The sequence below is a fragment of the Salminus brasiliensis genome, chromosome 11 (genome assembly GCF_030463535.1).
Source record: "Salminus brasiliensis chromosome 11, fSalBra1.hap2, whole genome shotgun sequence".
Lineage (NCBI taxonomy): Eukaryota > Metazoa > Chordata > Actinopteri > Characiformes > Bryconidae > Salminus > Salminus brasiliensis.
The window spans coordinates 20,179,119-20,198,274 of NC_132888.1; the positions used below are offsets into that span (position 1 = coordinate 20,179,119).

Here is a 19,156-nt window from a genome sequence, read left to right on the forward strand (position 1 = left end):
TTCATTTGACCGTGATAAACGATTGGACGGGCTCATTAGCCAGGCTGCCAGCTGGGAGTCCCCAGCGAGATCCTCGAGCAGGACTGATGAGAGAGATGTGTGGGTTAATCTTTCAGCCACCGCCTCCTACCAAACAAGCTACCTTAACTTTCGGGCTTCACCTTCCCTCATGAAAGGCCATCAAAAGACTAATGATCCTCCGAGAGCAGCATGAAATCATCTTCAAAACACATTTCAGAGCTTTTATTCGGTTTGCCGCTGATACAGTGCTTCGTTAAGTTGTGTACATGCAAAACAGTCTTTACAATCTCTAAGAAAACGTACATTCCTAGTCAATTCGATGTTCTTACACTCTTCGAGATACAGTAACTTAGGGATTTTAAAAGAAGGAGAAAGAAAGAAGGAAAGAAAGAAAGACAGAAAGAAAATCCAGCCATGCTAACTGCTGTTTTGGAAGCTCTGATTTCTTTTTGATTCTATAGGCCGAGAAGAAAAGGATTAAAGGGTGCAAAGCAAACAAATAACAATCTTAACAAAACTTAAAACAGATTAATAATAGCAATAAACACATACTATCCTTCAATAAATAACACAACTCATCAAACATAAACCCCAGAGAACCAAAGAAAAACCCAAAAACCCAAAGATCTAAGAACATACTACATACTACATGATGATCACCATAATGAAAGCAATCTCTCAGGCAAATATTGAATACAAAAAGACAACCATGATGCACAATTCCAAGTCTAAAGTTAATTAGATATCTGATTTGAGCAATATGCGTTAAAACTCTAAGGGCATTCCTTGTCACTTTCACACCAACATCTGGATGAGGACACGATCAGGAAGGGTACAGATGCATCAAGTGCATGCCCGTGAGATGTAAATGCATGCTGGTTTGGGGCAACTATTCCCCCAGACTGGATAAGAAGCAGAAAAGACAGAGAAGGAGAGAGTGTGAGAGAAAGAGTTAGAGAGACAGAGAGAGAGAGAGAGAACAAGCGTTCATATGTCAGACGAGATATGCAGCCTATGACTACTGCTTTTCTCTACATAAAAAGGTATATCGCTAGAAAGAGGGCCGAAAGCCGTCCTGATGTCCACAGAGTGACGCATCCTCACTGCTCTGGCACGGACGTGTCGTCTGTCTCTACTCCTTCTGATCCTCCTGCTGTCCAAACATACAACAGGTTTAGTAGATTTAGCATGGCCTGTGGAGAGATCACTAAAGATCACACTGTCACAACATTTGTAATAAGAAAGCGTAACTTAAGTTAACTTAACTTAAGTCCTTGTGAATCAGAAACTCTATTCGGGTGCCTCCGTATTTAAGAGTGAAGCGTGCCATCAGGGAGCCACAGTAGCTGAGGGTTTTCACTCAACATTAATTGTTGGTGGAGGAAGGTGATGGAAGAAGGGGGAGCTAAAACATGGTATTACAGATTACTAGGATTATTTCCCTGCCTGTTTGAGCATGGTGAAGTAATCAAAAGTCAGAAGTCACTACACGTCCAAAGATTACAGGAAGACTTTTGTCTTTTAAATTTGATATATTATGATGAATTGTGCCAAAAAAGGACGATGGACATGATGCATACTGTTAGAAGAACAAGATCCTTGGGGAACCTCTGGAGGAACTGTGGAGGAACCTCTCAAGGCACTTTACAGAACCTTCAAGAAACCCTTTCTTGGTTCCTCAGAGCACCTTAAAAGGTTTCTCCCTAGTTTCAACTTAAAGAACCTCCAAAAGTTCCTGGGGGTCTTGTCCTTAAAGGTAAAAGAGGTACAATTTTAGCTTGACTTTAAGTCTTAACAGGTTTGCTTAAATGCTAGCAGTGATATTTGTCCATGGCATGGTGATTATACTACCCGCTTTATAAGTCTAAATAAGAACTAGTTTTTGCTAAATATATGTAAGTAAGTAATAATAATTTATAAGCAGCCTTACTTATTAATTAGGATTTTATAAGCAAATCATTATTGATATTACATTTATATTAAACCAGGATGTTACTGTTACTATATTGTCACTGTTGTGCAAAAAAAAACAAAAAACAACTTTGACATATTTTGTGACTTCTACGGAATTCTACTTATATATACTCATATATTTAACTATATGATTAAGTATTTTCAAAAAAGCCATATTTTTAAGCCATATCACCTGTCCCTGGCTAGGTGCTGGCCTTTATTCAGTCTGTGCCTCTCCAAGATGGAGTACATTCTCTCAGCCTCATCTCAGTGGTGCAGATGCACCTGAAGATAAAAATAACATCTTCATACATAAAATGCTTAGCAACCAAGAACTGGGTTGATGTTGCTCGATGGAAAAAGGCCTAAATTCCCCGGCCTTTTTCAGAGGTGGGGTTGAGCGGACCAGCGCAGCTGAAGGAGACAAATCTAGGCCTGGTGATGTGAGGGACTGGAAGGACACGCTCACTCTACTTGCATGCCCCACTTTCCACATCAAATGACCAGCTTTTTCCTTCTTTCTCCCCAGATTCTTCGAAGAAGATATACAGAAGTTCAGGTAAAAAAAAAAGTAAAAAGCAACAGGCTGTACTCGTGAGACTTTTATGCCACGTGACTTTATTTCACCGCAGGATACTTTTGGGGATTAAGTGTTTCGGAGGTGATTTGCATGGCGGTCGAGTTAGGGAAAGAGGGCTAACCTACATATCTGTAAAACTCTGCGACTCCACACACAGTAAACACATCAGCAAGTAGAAACTGGACCAGTGCAGAAAAATGTGTGAGATCTTTTCACATTCAGTTCTGGAAGAAGTGTGGAGGCTACAGCCACCCACAACAGCAATTCGATTTGAGAGATTTATGTGTTAGCTAAAACTGAGACAAGCTCAGAGTACTGCAGATGTCAGGTTTCCCTCTGTGGCCGTATAACCTCTCTGATCGCATGTAATCTGTGGAAAACAGCAACATTGTTTGTGCTGTGTGCTGTTCATCTTAATGATCATCACAAATCACTTATACGTTCATTAATAATCACTGTATGGAAAGGACCGTAATTGCATGCATTTCACAAGCCTGAGCAATGAGCGTCATTAAAAAGTTTGAGTATTGCCCTGATTTATGCCTAAAGCTCTTATTAACGATGCTTGATGGATTTTTAGCCCGCATCCTTTTTCATATGGCTTCTTTTACTCACAGTGATAATTAGCGTAATTACTCAGCAGCACCTTGCCACGTTTGAGTGTGTTTGTGCAGTTTCCAATCCCAGCCTCTCAGAACACAAGCTGATACTCAAATGTTTGCAGATACAGAGCCAGTTCTTGGAAACGGTATAGAAATGAGGCCAAAAGCTTCAGATCCTTCTTCACTTTAAATCCTGCGGCCAAAGTCTTATTTTGGGCACTGAAACCCGGATCAAGAGTCAAACAGAAATGTGTTTCGAAAAATGAAACAGGACTTGGAATTTCTGGGCTTACATTGATCTGGGGTCAATGGTAATGCCCACCCAACTCAATCTTTGAGGACTGCAGTTAAATTCTAATAGGGTGTTGTCCCTGTTGTAACACACCGACTAAATCTGGTCATTAATAGATAAGCTGACTGAGTGTGCTTAGTGTGGTAGACATCTTCAGACTGTACTCAACTTCAAGTTTCCAGAACCTGAAATGAAGACCCCTGGTCTACAGCCTATGGCAAGTGGGGACAGACACTGACCTGTGTCCCCCTGGCTGCCGTTGAGGGCCTCACCGCTGCTGCTCACCTCCTCGCCAGGCTTGTCGCCAGGCTTCAGCTTCTTCCGGGTCATGTGGCCACGGAAACCCGCCTGGATCTTGGCAGCTGCCTTGTTGGCCTCTGGGTCATCCAGAGGGATGTCCATGATGTCCTCTTCCTCCTGTGGGTGGCTGCATTCCTCCTGTTCACCAAGACATCCAAGCAGCCATCATTTCAATGACACAAAGACGTCGAATGGTTTCTGCCTTCCCTCGCTTGGCAAATGATCCTGAATGTCTCTGGATGAGCTATCTTCGTATCTTCTGATCTCCAACCATACTTTTTCTCCATTCCTCTAGCATTAGAGAATGATGGCCTTATGAACAAACCGTTACTTCTCTGAAAATGATCCTCAATGTCTTAGAATGACCAATTCTCATCTCTTTTTGCATCAATGAGCCCCTACCCAACTGTACAACTGCCTGTATAAAGCCCAGGATTATCACAAGTGCACAAATCTTTGGCTCACTTCCCACTCTTTGAAAAGAAACTTCAATACTAGTGCACAGTAAAAATGAACTGAGCACACAGAAAAGTAATTAAACTTAGGTTCTGTAGTTCCCAGACAAGGTGGACACACAGCTGTCCTAGTCCTCAAGCTGTGTGTTGGTGGGATTTGGCTCAACCACACTTGGTCTTTAAGAGGCTCTAAATGTTTGAACCCATGCCTTTCTCCCACTGAGCCCAGATCAGCGCATGTAAAGGCAGCGAGCAGAGGCTGGCAGGGTGGAAATAGAGCCTGTGTAAGGTTGAAGAGTGTAGCCTACATGTCGCTGTGAAACCCCTCCGTGTAGGAGTGTGACCACCCACTGAACCAGGAATTAATCAGCTCCTTTTCAGTTTGCTGAACATCCTGACATTTCGTCTCCCAAATCATGGCCAAAAGCAGAGGTGTTGTACAGGCTTCTGTCCTTAAATAAACATCCCTGCATTCTGCTGCTGGTTGTATAATCTAGCTTAGGCTTTCGACAGTTGGTTTCAAGGAAATATAGTGACCAGAGGCATTAAAACAAAGCACATTCGGTCAGAACTCTTATGATTTTTTTTAAAAAACATGGGCTGATGCGTCCAGATTGCATCTGTGCAAAGAAGCAACACAGGCTTTCTGCATGCAAAATTCCTCAGTACTTTTACAAGAAGGACAAAACACACTGTCTTTAAAGCAGGGTCCACTGTTGCCACACACATAAGAAAAGCGGTCACCAGAACGGAATGGTCACCAGAAATTTTGCAAATGACATGCTCCAACCACCTGCTCTTTTTTTTCTTTTACAAGAAAAGAAGTTGAGCTCGAGCTTATGCTATGCAGACTTTTCTGTGCAGAGTGCTTTCAGGCATGCTCATCGGGAAAAGAGTAAAAAGTTACAGTAGAATTCTCACCATGTACAAAAATACTGTTCATACTCAAAGCACAAGACAGCATCTTTACAACTCTTCTAAAATCTACAGAATCTGAGTATGTTCTATTAGATGGCTTTGCGTAAAATGTAGGCAGTACTTACGATATGGCAATCCATGACGCACAATAGCAGATGGCGATAAACGTGTTTGTTTATTGTGCTAATCGCAATGGGTCGTAAACCTCTTGGCACTGCGAGCGGCTCCAACAAACACGTCTCTCTCTTTCAGCTATGCTTATTATTCTCAATCTGAGGGCGGGTGAAAAGGGAGGAGAGGGAGCGAGAAAGAGAGAGAGAGAGGGAAGGAGGGAGGGAGGGAGTAAGAGAGAGCGCGGGAAGCAAGGAGGTGAGAGAGAGAGAGAGAGAGAGAGGGGAAGAGAGAGAGTGAGCGCACCAGGAGCGTATGCATCTTTGGAAAAAGAGACCCAAGAGATTTCTGTCAAACACCAATGACTAAGCCTACTATGCCAATTACAGCTCAACGATCAGCCTATCAACCTGAGCCAACTGAAACATCAGTGGTACTTGTCTTGATATCCAAGGTTTTCAGTCTAACACACTACTTCACAGTGCTGTCAAGAATGAAAAAGTAATCGATATCGATGCGCTTGGAAAAGAGAGAAAGAAAAAAAAAATTAACAAATTCAAAAAGTAGAACTAGTGAAAAAGACAACTGTATGTGTATATCTTTGCTTGACCTTTTGAGCCCTAGGTTCATACTTTTGTTATTAATCTTGTTATTAATGCAGAACTACTATGAATTATTTGGTAACATTTTTGTATATTTAGTGGAGTCCCACAGGGTTCTATTTTAGGGCATATGAACTGATGTTAATCATGAGAGTAATGCAGTTATTGTGAGTAGGGGTGTAAGAAAAAAAATCATACATTTGTGTATCATGATATGATATTTTGCAATACTGTATCAATTCTCAACAACATTTTAAATGAGTAGTTTACTTGCAAAGACTGGTGGCACACAGTGGTTCATTTAGTGTTTACTTTCTAGCATGCCATGATTAAAGTAATGCAATATATAGCAATATTTTAAATCGTAAGCCCTTTATTATCATGATATGTATCATAACAGAAGGTTCTTTCTAATACACTGCCCTAGTTATGAGGGTAAAGAATTGAAGTGTTGACCAAGATTCAGCTTGAAATCCGTGGATTCTTGTTGTGCCGCAACTAAGCTTCGTTTGTTAAAAAAAAAACAAAAAAAACAAATTCTAAATAATCTCAATGCATGTTTTCCTATGTTGTTCAGGTATGAAAACTACACATTCTGATTTTCATCTAAGTTTTCAGACTATTAATGAGTTCTCAGAACAAGAGAAGAAGACTGTCATGTCAGAGACAGATTATTACCATGAATATTGCTTCTGAAAATAGCAACTACACCATTTCCTGCTTTTCCTCGAATGTAAAAGTCATTGGGCATGATATAGGTCAGGTTAGATGACCTACATCGGAGAGAGATACAGAGAGAAACAGAGAGAGGGGTGAAGAGAGAGAGGGAGACTATGCTGCATTGATCTAATTACCCCGTAGAATCTGACGCACAGCCCCGAACTGACAAAATGGGCTTCTTTCTGGGATTTACAGTAAAATCTAAGTAAATCTACTCTGAGATAAAGTAGGAGAGGATGGTTGGAAACATGTTTCCATGGAAACACACTCATAAATCTTTCTCCTCCAAAGTTCCTTTTATAAGAACCATATAGAAATGTGTTTGACATTTTGGTGCCAGTCTCTGACACCCCTGAATTTTTTTGGCTGAGATCACGGAGATGAGTCTATTCATTAATAACTATGTTTGTATTGAGAGCAACGTAAAACTGGTGTATACTAACAGTTTGTGCTCAGGATCTGAATGATACAGTCTGTTACCTGGAAGCTGAACTATTTTGGGGCATCTTCAATCACCTTCCTCCAGAGACCAGAATAGAGGCACTGCACGCCATGTTGATCAGACTCGTCCTTGAGGTTTTTATTTTTACATGCTAACTTAGGACAAAAATGAGAATGGCCTAAATCCAGGATAAGGGGGCCTTTTACATCACAACGTTTTCTGTTCACAAAGAAAAAGGTTTCAAATTCAGATAAAACTTTACTATTACTCATATTTTTCCTTCTCACCTGTTGGTCAAGCTCGCTTTCTGGATTCTCCATCTCCTCGTCCTCCCTTTCAGGTATGGAGTTCTGGCTGATGTCCTTTTGATGTTCAGGCTGTTGTTCTTGGTCTATATCTCTCTCAATTTCTTTAGTCTGCCCTTGTGAATCAGCAGCATGTCTTTCATGGATGACCTCAGTGCTCCTCTCAGCTTCCTCAGGTGTCGGACTATTGGAAGCTCCTTCAACTTCATGAGTTTCGTGAGTAGTTATATCCTCAAGCAAATGGTTCTCCTTCATCTCAGTTTCATTCATGCCATGATCCCCTGTGCTGTCCTCAACCTCAGGTACATCCTGCTGAGATATGCTTTGTTCATCTTCTTTCATGTCCTCAGCAGAAGATTCAATGAGGCTAGTATAACTGTCCATCAACCCTTCTGACCCGTCTACTGAAGCATCAGGACTAGTTCTAAAAATGTCAGCATTCATGTCCTTAGAATGGGGATCCTCGTCATCAACATTCTCGTCTTCTTCCTGAGCTGTCTCAGAGGCAAACTGAAGATGATCAGTGCTCGGAATTTCTTCATCAATCACTTCACTTTTGTTGACACAGTCACAATTACCATCATCATTCTGAAATTCAGATGCAGTTTTACCTTCGGCACTATCCCTGCTGCCACTGTCCTCAGGACAGACCTTTTCCAAACGTGACAAAGATTCACCCGTCCCCTCGGTTTCGGGTGAAGTATCCTTTGCTTCCTGCCCTTCAATTCCGAGTTCTGCTTTGTCTACTTCATTAAAAGTGTCTGCCTGTGCTGGAACAGCGATGCTTTCCGATGCTTCGTTTGAATGTAACTGTTCAAGATGACTGTTTTCTTCCTCTGCGTCTTCAAACAAACCATCAGTCATTTCAGAAAGGGTGTTCTGAGCATCTTCAGTAAGGTCATCAGTTTCTCCTTCTTCCTCAGTTGAGGGAATAACTGGTATGTCATTACCAGACATGTTATTTAATTCTTCAGAGGCATCTTGCTCAACAGTTGCTAGGGATTCAGCACCAGACAGAGTAAATTTATCATGGGAATCCAGGACATCTTGAGATTCAGACAGCTCTTCCTCGTCTTGGACAGGTTTCGGACTTTCTGAAACTCTAGCAGAATGAGCATCAATCAAGTCTCTACTGCCCTCTGTGTCTTCATATGCAGACTCATCATCCTGCAAAGTTGACCGCAGTTCTTCACCGCATACGTCTACATCCGCAAGACCACCGTATGAGGTCAGGGGTGTAAGCTCGAGTTCAGGTGCACAGATGTCTTCATCGGGCGTTTCGTTTTCTCCATCATCCCCAGTTTCTTCTTGCTCCCTGATCTCTTCTGTTTCTTTAAGTTCTTCAGCGCATATATCAACATCTGCAGTTCCTCTGTAGGAAATCTCTGGAGGGGCTACAGGATCACTCTCACCTGATTCATCATCTGGTTTGTTCTCAAGCTCTGCTTTGCTTTCCTGTGGTTCCTGCTTCTCTCCATCTTTAGCTGCATCAGGAGCCTCCAATGAAGGCGAGGAGTTCAGAGTTGGCTGGGTAATTTCATCTCCATTTTCAAAAGATCCAGCCTGATCAACTTTGTCTCTGAAAGTTGACATTTACATATAAGGACAATTTTGTGGCAATTAAGAGTGACTCATGATGTAGGCTAATTTGAAGCAAGAGCCAAATCAACCGTCATAGTGACAAATTACTGATGGTGCGGATCTCTGTTCTGGCACTCAAATCATTCCTCTGAAGCAGCTCTTTTTATCTAATGCATGACTAAAGATCTTTCTTGGTGAGAGTGAGCTTAAGTGTTAAGCCTCGTTTTCTCACAAGATAAACTATCAAATGCAGGGAATTTTACTCAGAAGCAAAATCATCAAAAACAGTAGATGTGTATAATGAGTGTAAAATGAAAGAATTCACTTTTTATTCTACACTCTGCCTTTCCTCCTTTTTAATCAAGTGAAATCGGATAACAGATGGGTGCTGCCTCTCTCATCTGATAAATTTTTCAGAGAGAAATCAGACTCACTCATCACTCAGAGAGGTCCGGGTTGCTTTGGCTGAGCTGGAGTTTCCCTGGCTTGCTATATTCTGTGTGAGAAAGACAAAACAACCACAGGCTGAGCTAGATCAAATGAATGAGCAGAATGAACATTTTTATTTCAGTCTATGGATGGACTCATGCCACCTTGGAAGCACGATTATTGTAGAACCTGTCCTCCAATCGGGCACCCCATTCAGCGGGATCTAGGCCACTTTCTGGAGAGGAAAGAAAATGTATATTCACCAGCAAGGTTAATGAAGGCTACACAAACTACTTAATGATAAATTATCACAAGGTAGGAACAAACCTTCCTACTAAAACAAGGAATTAACAGAACCCTTTGCTCAAACTGTACTGTGATCAATTGTCAGCAGACATTATAATCATGCAGAAAAATGGGCAATGCAGTAGTTCACCTAACTATAGTGATGAACATGGCCTAGATGTTTCACATTCAAGTCAAAGAATGAAAAGTGACTGCCTTATAATGGAGAACTGCCAGGAGAAGAAAGCCATTGTACATTTTTTTTAGCTCTATGGAAGAAAATTACCTTCTCTTTGTTTGAGAAGTGCTGTGAAGTACACAGCAGCAAAGGTAGGGATGTCTTCAGGCTGCTCTCTCAGCACTTCTCTGGCAAGGCCCTCCAAAATATTTCCAAAGCCATGTGGAACTCGAAGGTTGGCGCTGGAGAAAGGCTGAGACATTTCTGCTTCGAACCCTCAGGAAACAAAGTTTCAGTCACACATGGGCTGTTACGTTTAGCATGGCTAACTAATGATGAGGGCATCTAGCATCTTTTGTGCTACACAGCAAATTCGCTAGCATTACAGCAACACTGAGTATTCCTTTTTTAACACTGTAAAGGCCTACAGGTACACTTTCTTGCACTTTCTTACACCAGTTCCAGTGTTAAATACTTCACAAATGTCAATGCTGTTACATCACACAAGTGTTGCCTGTTACAACATAAAGTGTATACTGTTATACTGTAGTGTTATTGTCTCACTGCACTGCTATCCACCTCTCTCCTAATTGCAGTTATAGGTTCTTTCCTATTTGATATTGGTTCAATCACATCCTTGCAAGCGTGCAGTGCTCATACTCTCTTAAAAACAGAGCTCTATGTTAACACCCACTCCAGAATCAACACTATTTACCACTAAAGTTTTAACTTGTCAGTAACACAAAAAAACAATGAGCTTCTTAATTATTTATTTACAAGTAGAGCTGGGCAATATGGCAATATTTAATTGTATCATGATAAATTTTGGTATTGCGATGCACAATATGCTTTTCTAAGCATATTGACGATATTGTTAGTGCCTGAAGACATTGATCAACTGCAGGTTTCATTAATAACAGTGTAATTATTGTAATTAGACTGGTTTATTTAGATGAAGAGCAACATATGTTGAGTAATAATCACTGTTTTCAGTACAGGAGAGTATGTGAATAATATTTTTTAAGAATCTGTTGCTACTGGTGTATTTAGTCTAAGAAAAAAATTCTTTAAATATTGTGATATAGTATTTTTAACATATCGCACAGCCTTATTTACAAGACAAATTTCCACATTTCCCTTGTATTTTACCTTTTTTTTATTTATGTACCAAATACCAATACCAATTTTTGCTTTCCTCTTTAGACATGATGATATCTGTTCTAATCTGATGTCTTGTACTGTATGATACAACCTAGTAACTTTAGAATGAATGGGTGGACCTAAAGTGCAGTTGGCTGAATATGAGGATATACTGTAAAAGTAAGTATGTTGGTTTCTGTGCCGTCACAGAAACAATACATTTAAAACGGCTGTTTTTGACACTTAGATTCCATGCATGGATATGGAATAGCCTGGGAAGTGAATGCTTTGTTTTTAAAGGTGCCATAGACCGCCTTCATTCAGAATCTTAAGCTACATTATACAGCTCAACAAGGGCGCACATCATATCATTACAAAGCACTCTCAAACAACACTAATTATTTTTTCTTATCGTATTTTTTCTTATTTTTTCTTACTGCATGTTTCAGTCATCATGCAGTGAGAGATTAAGAGATGACTTGGTCGGGTTTAGCCTTCAGTCAATCCTCGCAGCACTTCCCACGTTTTCTCTGGCTGTCGGCTGGGCCCCCCCCAAACGGCCTTTCCCTTTTACAGTGTTTTGGTATTGGCCCATTTTACATCTGTTTTGGTAATGCTGATTTGTTTGGGGTTCACTGTATGCCAGTTTCATGTACCAAACTCATATATTTATTTATTATTATTTATTAAAATAAGAGAATGCTTTATCCAATTGAAGGAATGCTTTGTTAAATTAAAGGAAAATACTTATTAAATTGAGGGAACCTCAATATAATTTCTGTACTTTGAGACTTTAGAGGCTCTCTAAGGATTTTGTACTGTGTAGCATCTGATATCTGATATATATATTTTTTAATACTCATAATTAAACAGTGATATTTAGTGTGAAATACCAAATGTACCAAATGTATATTCTAAAATTACTCAAATAGCTCCCTGAGGCTCAAGAGGGCAAGATGTTAATAATAGGTAACAACAGGTTCATAACAGAGGCAGTATTTTAGTGAAGCAGTCAGCTCTTAGAAAATCTAATTAGAAATGAGCTAAATAAAGGCAACACAATAACCAGCTGACATTTTAGTCTCCAGAATTCTCTTATTGTTCAGAGTTTAACCAAAAGATGTGGTTTAACACTCAGTTTTTGAAAGTTATAGTAAAGTTAGAGCTGTATTAGTTAATGTGACCCAACAAGCAAGCATTAATACTGTACCAGGCCGGCTGTATTCTGAATAATACACTAAAAAGACTGTTAACTATCGTTACGTTAATCGTTTTTTACACGTGTGTCGGTTGTAAGACAGGCGAGAAGTGTGCTCTGCGGATCGGCTGCTGGCTGCTGGCTGCTGGCTGCTGGCTGTTATGGACAGCACTAGCTAGCTACGTTACTTTACAGGTCTTTTACAATTTGCAAACACGTCCTCAAATCACGACAAAGTACACAGAGTGAAATTAGCATTCCTCTAAGCTTGCTGAATTGTGTCATCATTATAAAATTAGCTAATACTTTATGTAAAGTGAAGTGAGCTCGTCGAGCTCGGCTCTCCTCTTACCGTTTCAGCTTGTAAGAAGCAGAGCTGTTGTCAGGCGTTGCTATGCAACCGAGTCTGATCTACGGAAAGCGAAGAGCGAAACCAGACGCAGACGAACAGCAAACGAAGAGCTACAGGAAAGCAAACTCATCCAGAAACCCGTGACTGTTTTTAATTACAAATCAGAATATAACAGCTTAAACATGTCAGTCAGTGACAAATATAAAAAACAAAATACAGCATAAAAGAAATAAAAAAATATCTATTTAATTACAATATTAATTTTAGGACAATAGGAAGCCACAGCTTCAAAAAACAAACACAAAGACAGACCAAAAAAACACAAAAACAAAAACAACCAAAAACTCGCTTCTCTTCTGAAAACTAACTAAGTGCCTCAGTTGAATAGGTAATGACAGCATACTCCGAAGTTGTACTTAATTTCCTGCTGACTTCCCTGGGGTGTACATGCAGTCTGTCAGCGGAGCGGCAGGCATGTAGGCGAGATCCTCCTGTGGCCTCCTCTCTCCACCTCTGCACACACACACACAGTTGTAGGAGTTGTAGAACTCATTAGTTTACACATCCTTAGGTCTCTCACAGATCTGTAGAGAATCATATATCACCTGATCAAGTCTACACTACAATGAATGCGTCTTTTCTTACAAGTCTGTGATCCCGGGGGGCTTGACTACCGTGGATACCCGTCAACTCTGGAATGCTGGACCCTCTCACAGAGATCACAATGTCGGCGTAAGGGACCTCATGATCACTCTCACAGTCTGAAGCAAAGTAGTTCAAAGAGCAATTTAGTCATCAGCAGGTTATTTCAGTTGTACAACAGGCCTAATGAAGGGAGTCACTTTTTAACCCCTTAACCCCTTAAACAACCTTAAATTGCCGCTGGTGGGCCGCAAGTGTTACAAACCCCACCAGTTTGTACAGACATCCCAGTAATAAGCCTTGGAGTGTTAAGCGGTTAAACTGCATGAATCATTGAATAATTAATATGTAATATGTAAGTGAGTAATAAATTAAAATGTAGACCAACTTATCCATTATGTATTTTTATATGGGTCAAAGGGCAACCTCTCCAGCATGCATGTGGGCTATTTAAAAAAATCATTTTTCTCAAACCTTAGAACTAAAAACTATTGTAAAACAAAATCTCAGACATCAGATGATTATTCAGAAGCATTAGCTGCAATAGCTGTTCATAACATAGCTTTTAGAGGCCTAAAGCCTTCAGATGTCTGGCTACAAACACCAGCACAGTAAAGAATTCTGTCTCTATATGTTTCTCTAGAATGGAGCATCTTACACTAATCCACTCTTAATGACTTTGTTTACATCTCAGCAATTTAATTATGCAGGGTATCCAAACAACACTGGTGGAAATCCTCATTAAGGGGAGTTGAAGGGGTTCAGCACAATTATTATTATTATTATTTTTTTTAATTAAAACATCAGGGAACAAGTAGTGAAAGTAAAATCACCTTGTACGTTGGGCTTGAGGGCAGTCCTCTCATTTTTAGTTCTTGTGCTATAAAACATCATGAAATAAGAGAATGTTTATTACTGAATGCTGTATTTCAGTGACATGTTATGCTAATTTGATATATATGTATTGATTCAGTATTGATTAAAATATCTCCTTACTTCTCATAAATTGCAGCAGATGGATCCTCTGGATCTGCCAAAGTGCATATCCTTTTGTACCACAGGTATATCAGCACAAGCACAAGAATAATGACTGCACACAGTGTAATAGCTGCTAAGGCCCTGATCCAGTCGGATTCATCTGTGTTGGAAAAGAGTGTGTTGCATCAGTTATTTTCAGTCCAGAATTGGTACATTTCTGTTTTCCATCACTTAAACTAAATGAACCCACCTTCTTTAATGACTTCTATAATGACAGTGATGCTCTGACTGGTACAATGCTTATTTGCATGACATGTGTAGTTTCCTCCATCTTCCTCTGTAATCCTATCCCAGAGTAGCTGTGGGCCAAAGTTTGCTTTAGAAAGGGTGTCTTGATCCTTCATCCACAAGCCCTCACAATGTGCGTCAGTAGAAAGACATTTCAGTTTTAGGTGGGCTCCCACTGGCACTTGGATGGAATGTAATGACCCCACTTCAACTGGGTCATTTTCGTTGTTTGTATGAATCACTATCTTCAAAGACACGTCTGAAACAGATGAAAGCTCACAGTTTATAGTAATATGGAACAGCCGACAGGACAGCCAATCATAGCTGCTCTCATAAGTCTTGTAGGCACAGAATTACCACTGTTTTTGCCACACAGAGCTGAATGGCAGCTATACAACAAACAAATTAAGCTATGGGCCCTTGGCTTTGGTAAGTGGAAGTTGAGCTGTATCTACACACATGACAATCATGTGTTTTTTGGTGCACTACTGCATCTGTGACTTACCTAAAGGCACTGAATGATGGGTGACTGGTGTTGCAGCCTTACTTATTGTGTGGTTGGTGTGGCGCAACAGATAACACCCCTACCTGCCACTGGGTTACAACACCATGTGGGAGACCAGTGTTTGATTCCTGGTCTGGGTGACTGTGCTGCGCTATGCCAATAAGAGTTCTTGGGAAAGACTCCTAACACTACATTGGCCCACCTCTGTAATTCACTCTGAATAAGAGCGTGTCATAAATGTAAATGGTACTCCTTAAAAAAAAGTCCTATTTATGTCTACCCCTCTTATATTCTTGATTTTTTTAGTATTATTATTTCATTTATTCATAATTGCTCTTTGGGTGTAACTGGGGCCTTGATCTCAATTTCGCTCCAGCCCATGTACCACATGCGATGCGGAAGACAATAAAGTTTCCTTGAATCCTTGAATCTACCCCAAACAAGATAATAAATTAGGTCAAAGAAACCCCTCATATCTACCCCTCATAGTACTACATGTAACACTGGGAGTTTGATATGTTATTGCCAATATGAGCAGTCTTCTCAAAGCTTAGAGGTTCGTACCTTGGATTTGCAGGGATATCAGCCGCTCTGTCTTCAGAGGGAGGTGCTGGTCATCGTTCTTCTCTGTGACACATGAGTAGTTGTATAGGGTCTGCTCAAGGGTCAGGTTATGAGTGTACAAGCTCAGAGTGCACATGTCTTCACTCTTGTTGCGTTTTACCCCCCAACACAGGCTTCCACATGTCAGTGTTTCTTCCCATTTCCATTCACTACGAACAAACCCTGTGGAGCAGTTGTATGTGCAGTCTAGAGTAAGGGCTTCTCCTAATCTTGCTTTAATAACTTCTGGTCTTTCTGAGGCCTTCCTGCTCACAGCATCTGTAAAAGGCAGGTATATTAAATAAGCATGAAGCTATGCAGTTGCAACATATTAGCGAAGACCACCAAAGCCTGAAAGTCCTTACCTTTAATCCCAAGGAAGATCAGAAGAGCTATGTGAGTCAGACACAACATGTTAACTTCTGTTTCTGGAGAGGTTCCCAACTACTAATGGAATGTGTGAACACTTTGTTGAGATTGAAAATAGAGGAAACTCCTCCTTTTTGAGGTTTAACAATTTTTCTAAAGCGCCTGCCTCCAGGAAGTGAGAGGAAGTGAAGATGGTGGTACGCTTAGCAAATTTTCCAGTGTTAAAGGAAACATAGTGAACATTACATTTAACCCTGGCAAGTTTGCTGTGTGGTGTGTTTTTAAAGTTTAAAGACCCTCCACGTCAAAAAAACAAAAAGGTCCTGGGAAGATTTCTTCAGTTTACATTACACTGTGCAAAGATTCACTGGTGGTTTCGAAAAAGCAAATGAAATGGCCATAGCTAAAGTGTGACCACTGGTTCCTGTCTACTGCTGTGATGATGTTTGAGGCAGCAGAATGTACTGTTTCATAATCAAACCACTCTTATTTACATATCAGTAAATTGAATTGAATCACACAGATTTCCGTGCTTCTAAGTGGTGTAATTGTCTAAGCTTTGGGTGGTCCCACCATCACTTACCTCTACAATCATCAGGCATTGTGCTGGAGCTAGCCAACATCTGCTGGTTTCATCAGCTAGCTTCATGATGAGTGATGGTTCCCACATAAACACATGAAATAATGAAATTGTATATTTGAGATTCTGCTCTGTTTAAGGATATATGGATATTATAGCTGACTCTGTTTTGCTCATCATAGGCTTTTACACAAGCCTGTGGAGGCCATGCAGCTTGAGTATATGCTATTGTTATGTTATTGAAGCAAATGAAGTACATGACAGCACACTTGCACACTAACAAACACTAAGAAACCTCTGAAAATGTGGAAGCTTCAAAGATTCCAATTTGTATGTTGTATGTATGAGAGCATTTATAATAAGATGTTTCTGTGAAATATTAAAGGAATGGAAATAGAAGCATTTTCAGACCTTTGGAATCCTCTGTGTGTTTAGCGTCTTTTCTGTTTGAGAGTCAAACAAACCGCCTTGGTTTTGTGAGGTTATATTAAGCAACTAAGCCATGAGGATTTTCTTTCCTGCACCAAAGAAAGCCGCGTTAAGGTTAATTAAATGCAGGATATTCTGTTTTTCGTCTCGATAAGATCAACATTAATGAATCAATTGTGTCTTCCTCTGCAGTTTGATTAATTAATTGGCTGAATGTTGTTCAGCACGTGATGGTAGCAGTGGAAACTTGAGGCTGTGCAGTTTGCAGAAGAGCAGATGAGCCAAGCTGCACCATGTCTTTGCAGTGCCATCTGTTAGTGGGTGAGAGACAAACAGGAAGTATCATACCTCTCTTTTACCACAAAAAACAAGAAACCCAGTATCACTTTTGTACATCATAGTACACTCAATAGAAATGCTTGTGTTTTTAACTCTCTCTTTTTTAATCCTTGATGCTATTGTAAGCATTGTGTTGTTGCATTGTGAACACGACAAGGCAATGTAGCCCCTGGATATGCTCAAATCCACAGAAATATAAAAATGTGCTTACATAACAGGATTATAAAATAGACTCCATCCTGTAGCATCCATACTGAGATAGATAAAGAGAGTCATTCTAGATGCAGCTCTGTCCACCTCCAAACCCAGCGAGTGTCTGAATGGCTACTGCTGGAATCAGGTTGCATGGTTTGAATTTCACTTTCAATTATTGAGGCCTCTTTGTTTTCTGATAAACTCAGGAGGTCCGCAGGTTTCATACACAAGAGAGAAAGAGAGAGAGGGAGAGAGAGAGAGAGAGAGAGCGATCAGATGGGGAAACTGCTTAACAAGGGGTTTGAATATTATTCACCATGTACAGATGGCTTGGTCTCCTTCTCTTGTGCCAGGCATTGAGCAAACGCCTGATGACACACTGTATCCTCCTATCAGGTAGGTACCAGAAGTGTGACACGTTCTAGTTGTGTAATATTGGACATATAGCAGCTTTCTAAAGTATGGACACATCTAATTGCGCATGTAGTGTGTGTTCAAATGATTTTATGGAAAATCATCATATTGTCAAACTAAATGATAAGGTTCCATTGCTTTATCTATGTATGGCTTTGATTTAACATATATTTATTTAATTGTTAAAGGCATTTTGAATAGGACTTAAAGCTTGAAATGCTTTTTTAATTATCACAATAAAAAAATACCAAAATACCATCTGAACAGCTTTGACAGAGCCAAATAGCTATGGCTAGACGACTGGGTCAGAGCATGTCCAAAAAATCAGACATGCTTGGTTTGGTGTTTCTGACTAAAAGTGTTCCAAGGAAAGATCACCAGTGAACCGGCGACAGGGACACAGGTGCCCAAGGCTCATTGGTGCGTGTGGGGAGTAAAAGCTAGTCCATCTTGCCCACAGAAGAGCAAAGTCAATGCTGGCTATGATAGAAAGCTGTCAGAACACACTGTTGGGCTAAGAACCAGTCATAGTGCCGATGCTGACACCTGTCCAAGGCCGAGAGCACCTACAACAATGGGCAAGTGAGCATCAGAATTGGACCATGGGGGCAATGGAAGAAGTTGGCCTGGTCTGATACATCATGTGGATGGCCAGTTGCACGTGCATTGCTTACATGGGAGAAGATAGTACAGACAGCGTGACACTCTGGGCAATGTTCTGCTAGGAAGCCTTGGGTCCTGGCATTCATGTGAAACCACCTACATAAACATCACTGCCGACCAAATGTATAAAGTCAGTGGACTGTTTTAGCAGGATAATGCACCCTGTCACACAGTAAAATCATTAAGGCCTTCAAATTCCCCTAATCTCAATCCAATCAAGCATCTGTGGGATGTATTGGAATTTGCTGCAAGCATCTTGGTGTCAGATACCACAAGGCATCTTCAGAGGCCATACAAGAATGACCTTTATGGCTGATCTGTATATTATACAATTTCAGCAGGCAACAAAATCTCAGCATGTCATCACTGTCAAACCTGCTTACTATTTTATATCATTTCATGTGTTACAGGAGCTGGAGCAGATATAACAGATATTAAGGTGGATAGTTTGGAGTGTATAAGTCGATGCAATCTAACTCAAGTCACGCTGTGCCCTGAAGGGTCCTACTTCTCATCAGGACTTTGTCTCGAATGCCCAGCAGGACAGTAGTAAGTGTAACACGGTGTAACAGGCAGTCATTTCTGTTGTAATACATACTATGCTTCATGTTGGCATTCCAGACTCATGCTGAGATATTTTGCTTGTCTTATGTCTCAGCTGCTTTGGAAATGTATCAGCTCCCAGAA

General features: G+C 40.5%; 1 protein-coding gene across 1 annotated transcript; it reads right to left on the reverse strand.

Annotated features, from left to right (window-relative positions):
* Positions 1–228: 228 nt before the first annotated feature.
* nrgnb (neurogranin (protein kinase C substrate, RC3) b) lies at positions 229–10,044 on the reverse strand. Its single transcript, XM_072691787.1, has 7 exons — positions 9,883–10,044; positions 9,476–9,546; positions 9,317–9,378; positions 7,284–8,880; positions 5,247–5,366; positions 3,688–3,886; positions 229–1,171 (listed from the first exon to the last, which is right to left on the reverse strand). The coding sequence occupies exons 1-7, from the start codon at positions 10,034–10,036 to the stop codon at positions 1,122–1,124; spliced, it is 2,253 nt and encodes a 750-aa protein (XP_072547888.1). The 5' UTR covers positions 10,037–10,044; the 3' UTR covers positions 229–1,121.
* Between the last annotated feature and the right edge of the window lie 9,112 nt (positions 10,045–19,156).

Bases quoted from the DNA above. Each gene is read 5' to 3' on its own strand.
- nrgnb (XM_072691787.1), bottom strand. From the start codon at position 10,036: ATGTCTCAGCCTTTCTCCAGCGCCAACCTTCGAGTTCCACATGGCTTT. The intron at 8,881-9,316 runs GTGAGTCTGATT...GTCAACTTTCAG, and splicing joins CGGACCTCTCTGAGTGATGA to AGACAAAGTTGATCAGGCTG. The intron at 3,887-5,246 runs GTAAGTACTGCC...CTTGGTGAACAG, and splicing joins GCGTCATGGATTGCCATATC to GAGGAATGCAGCCACCCACA.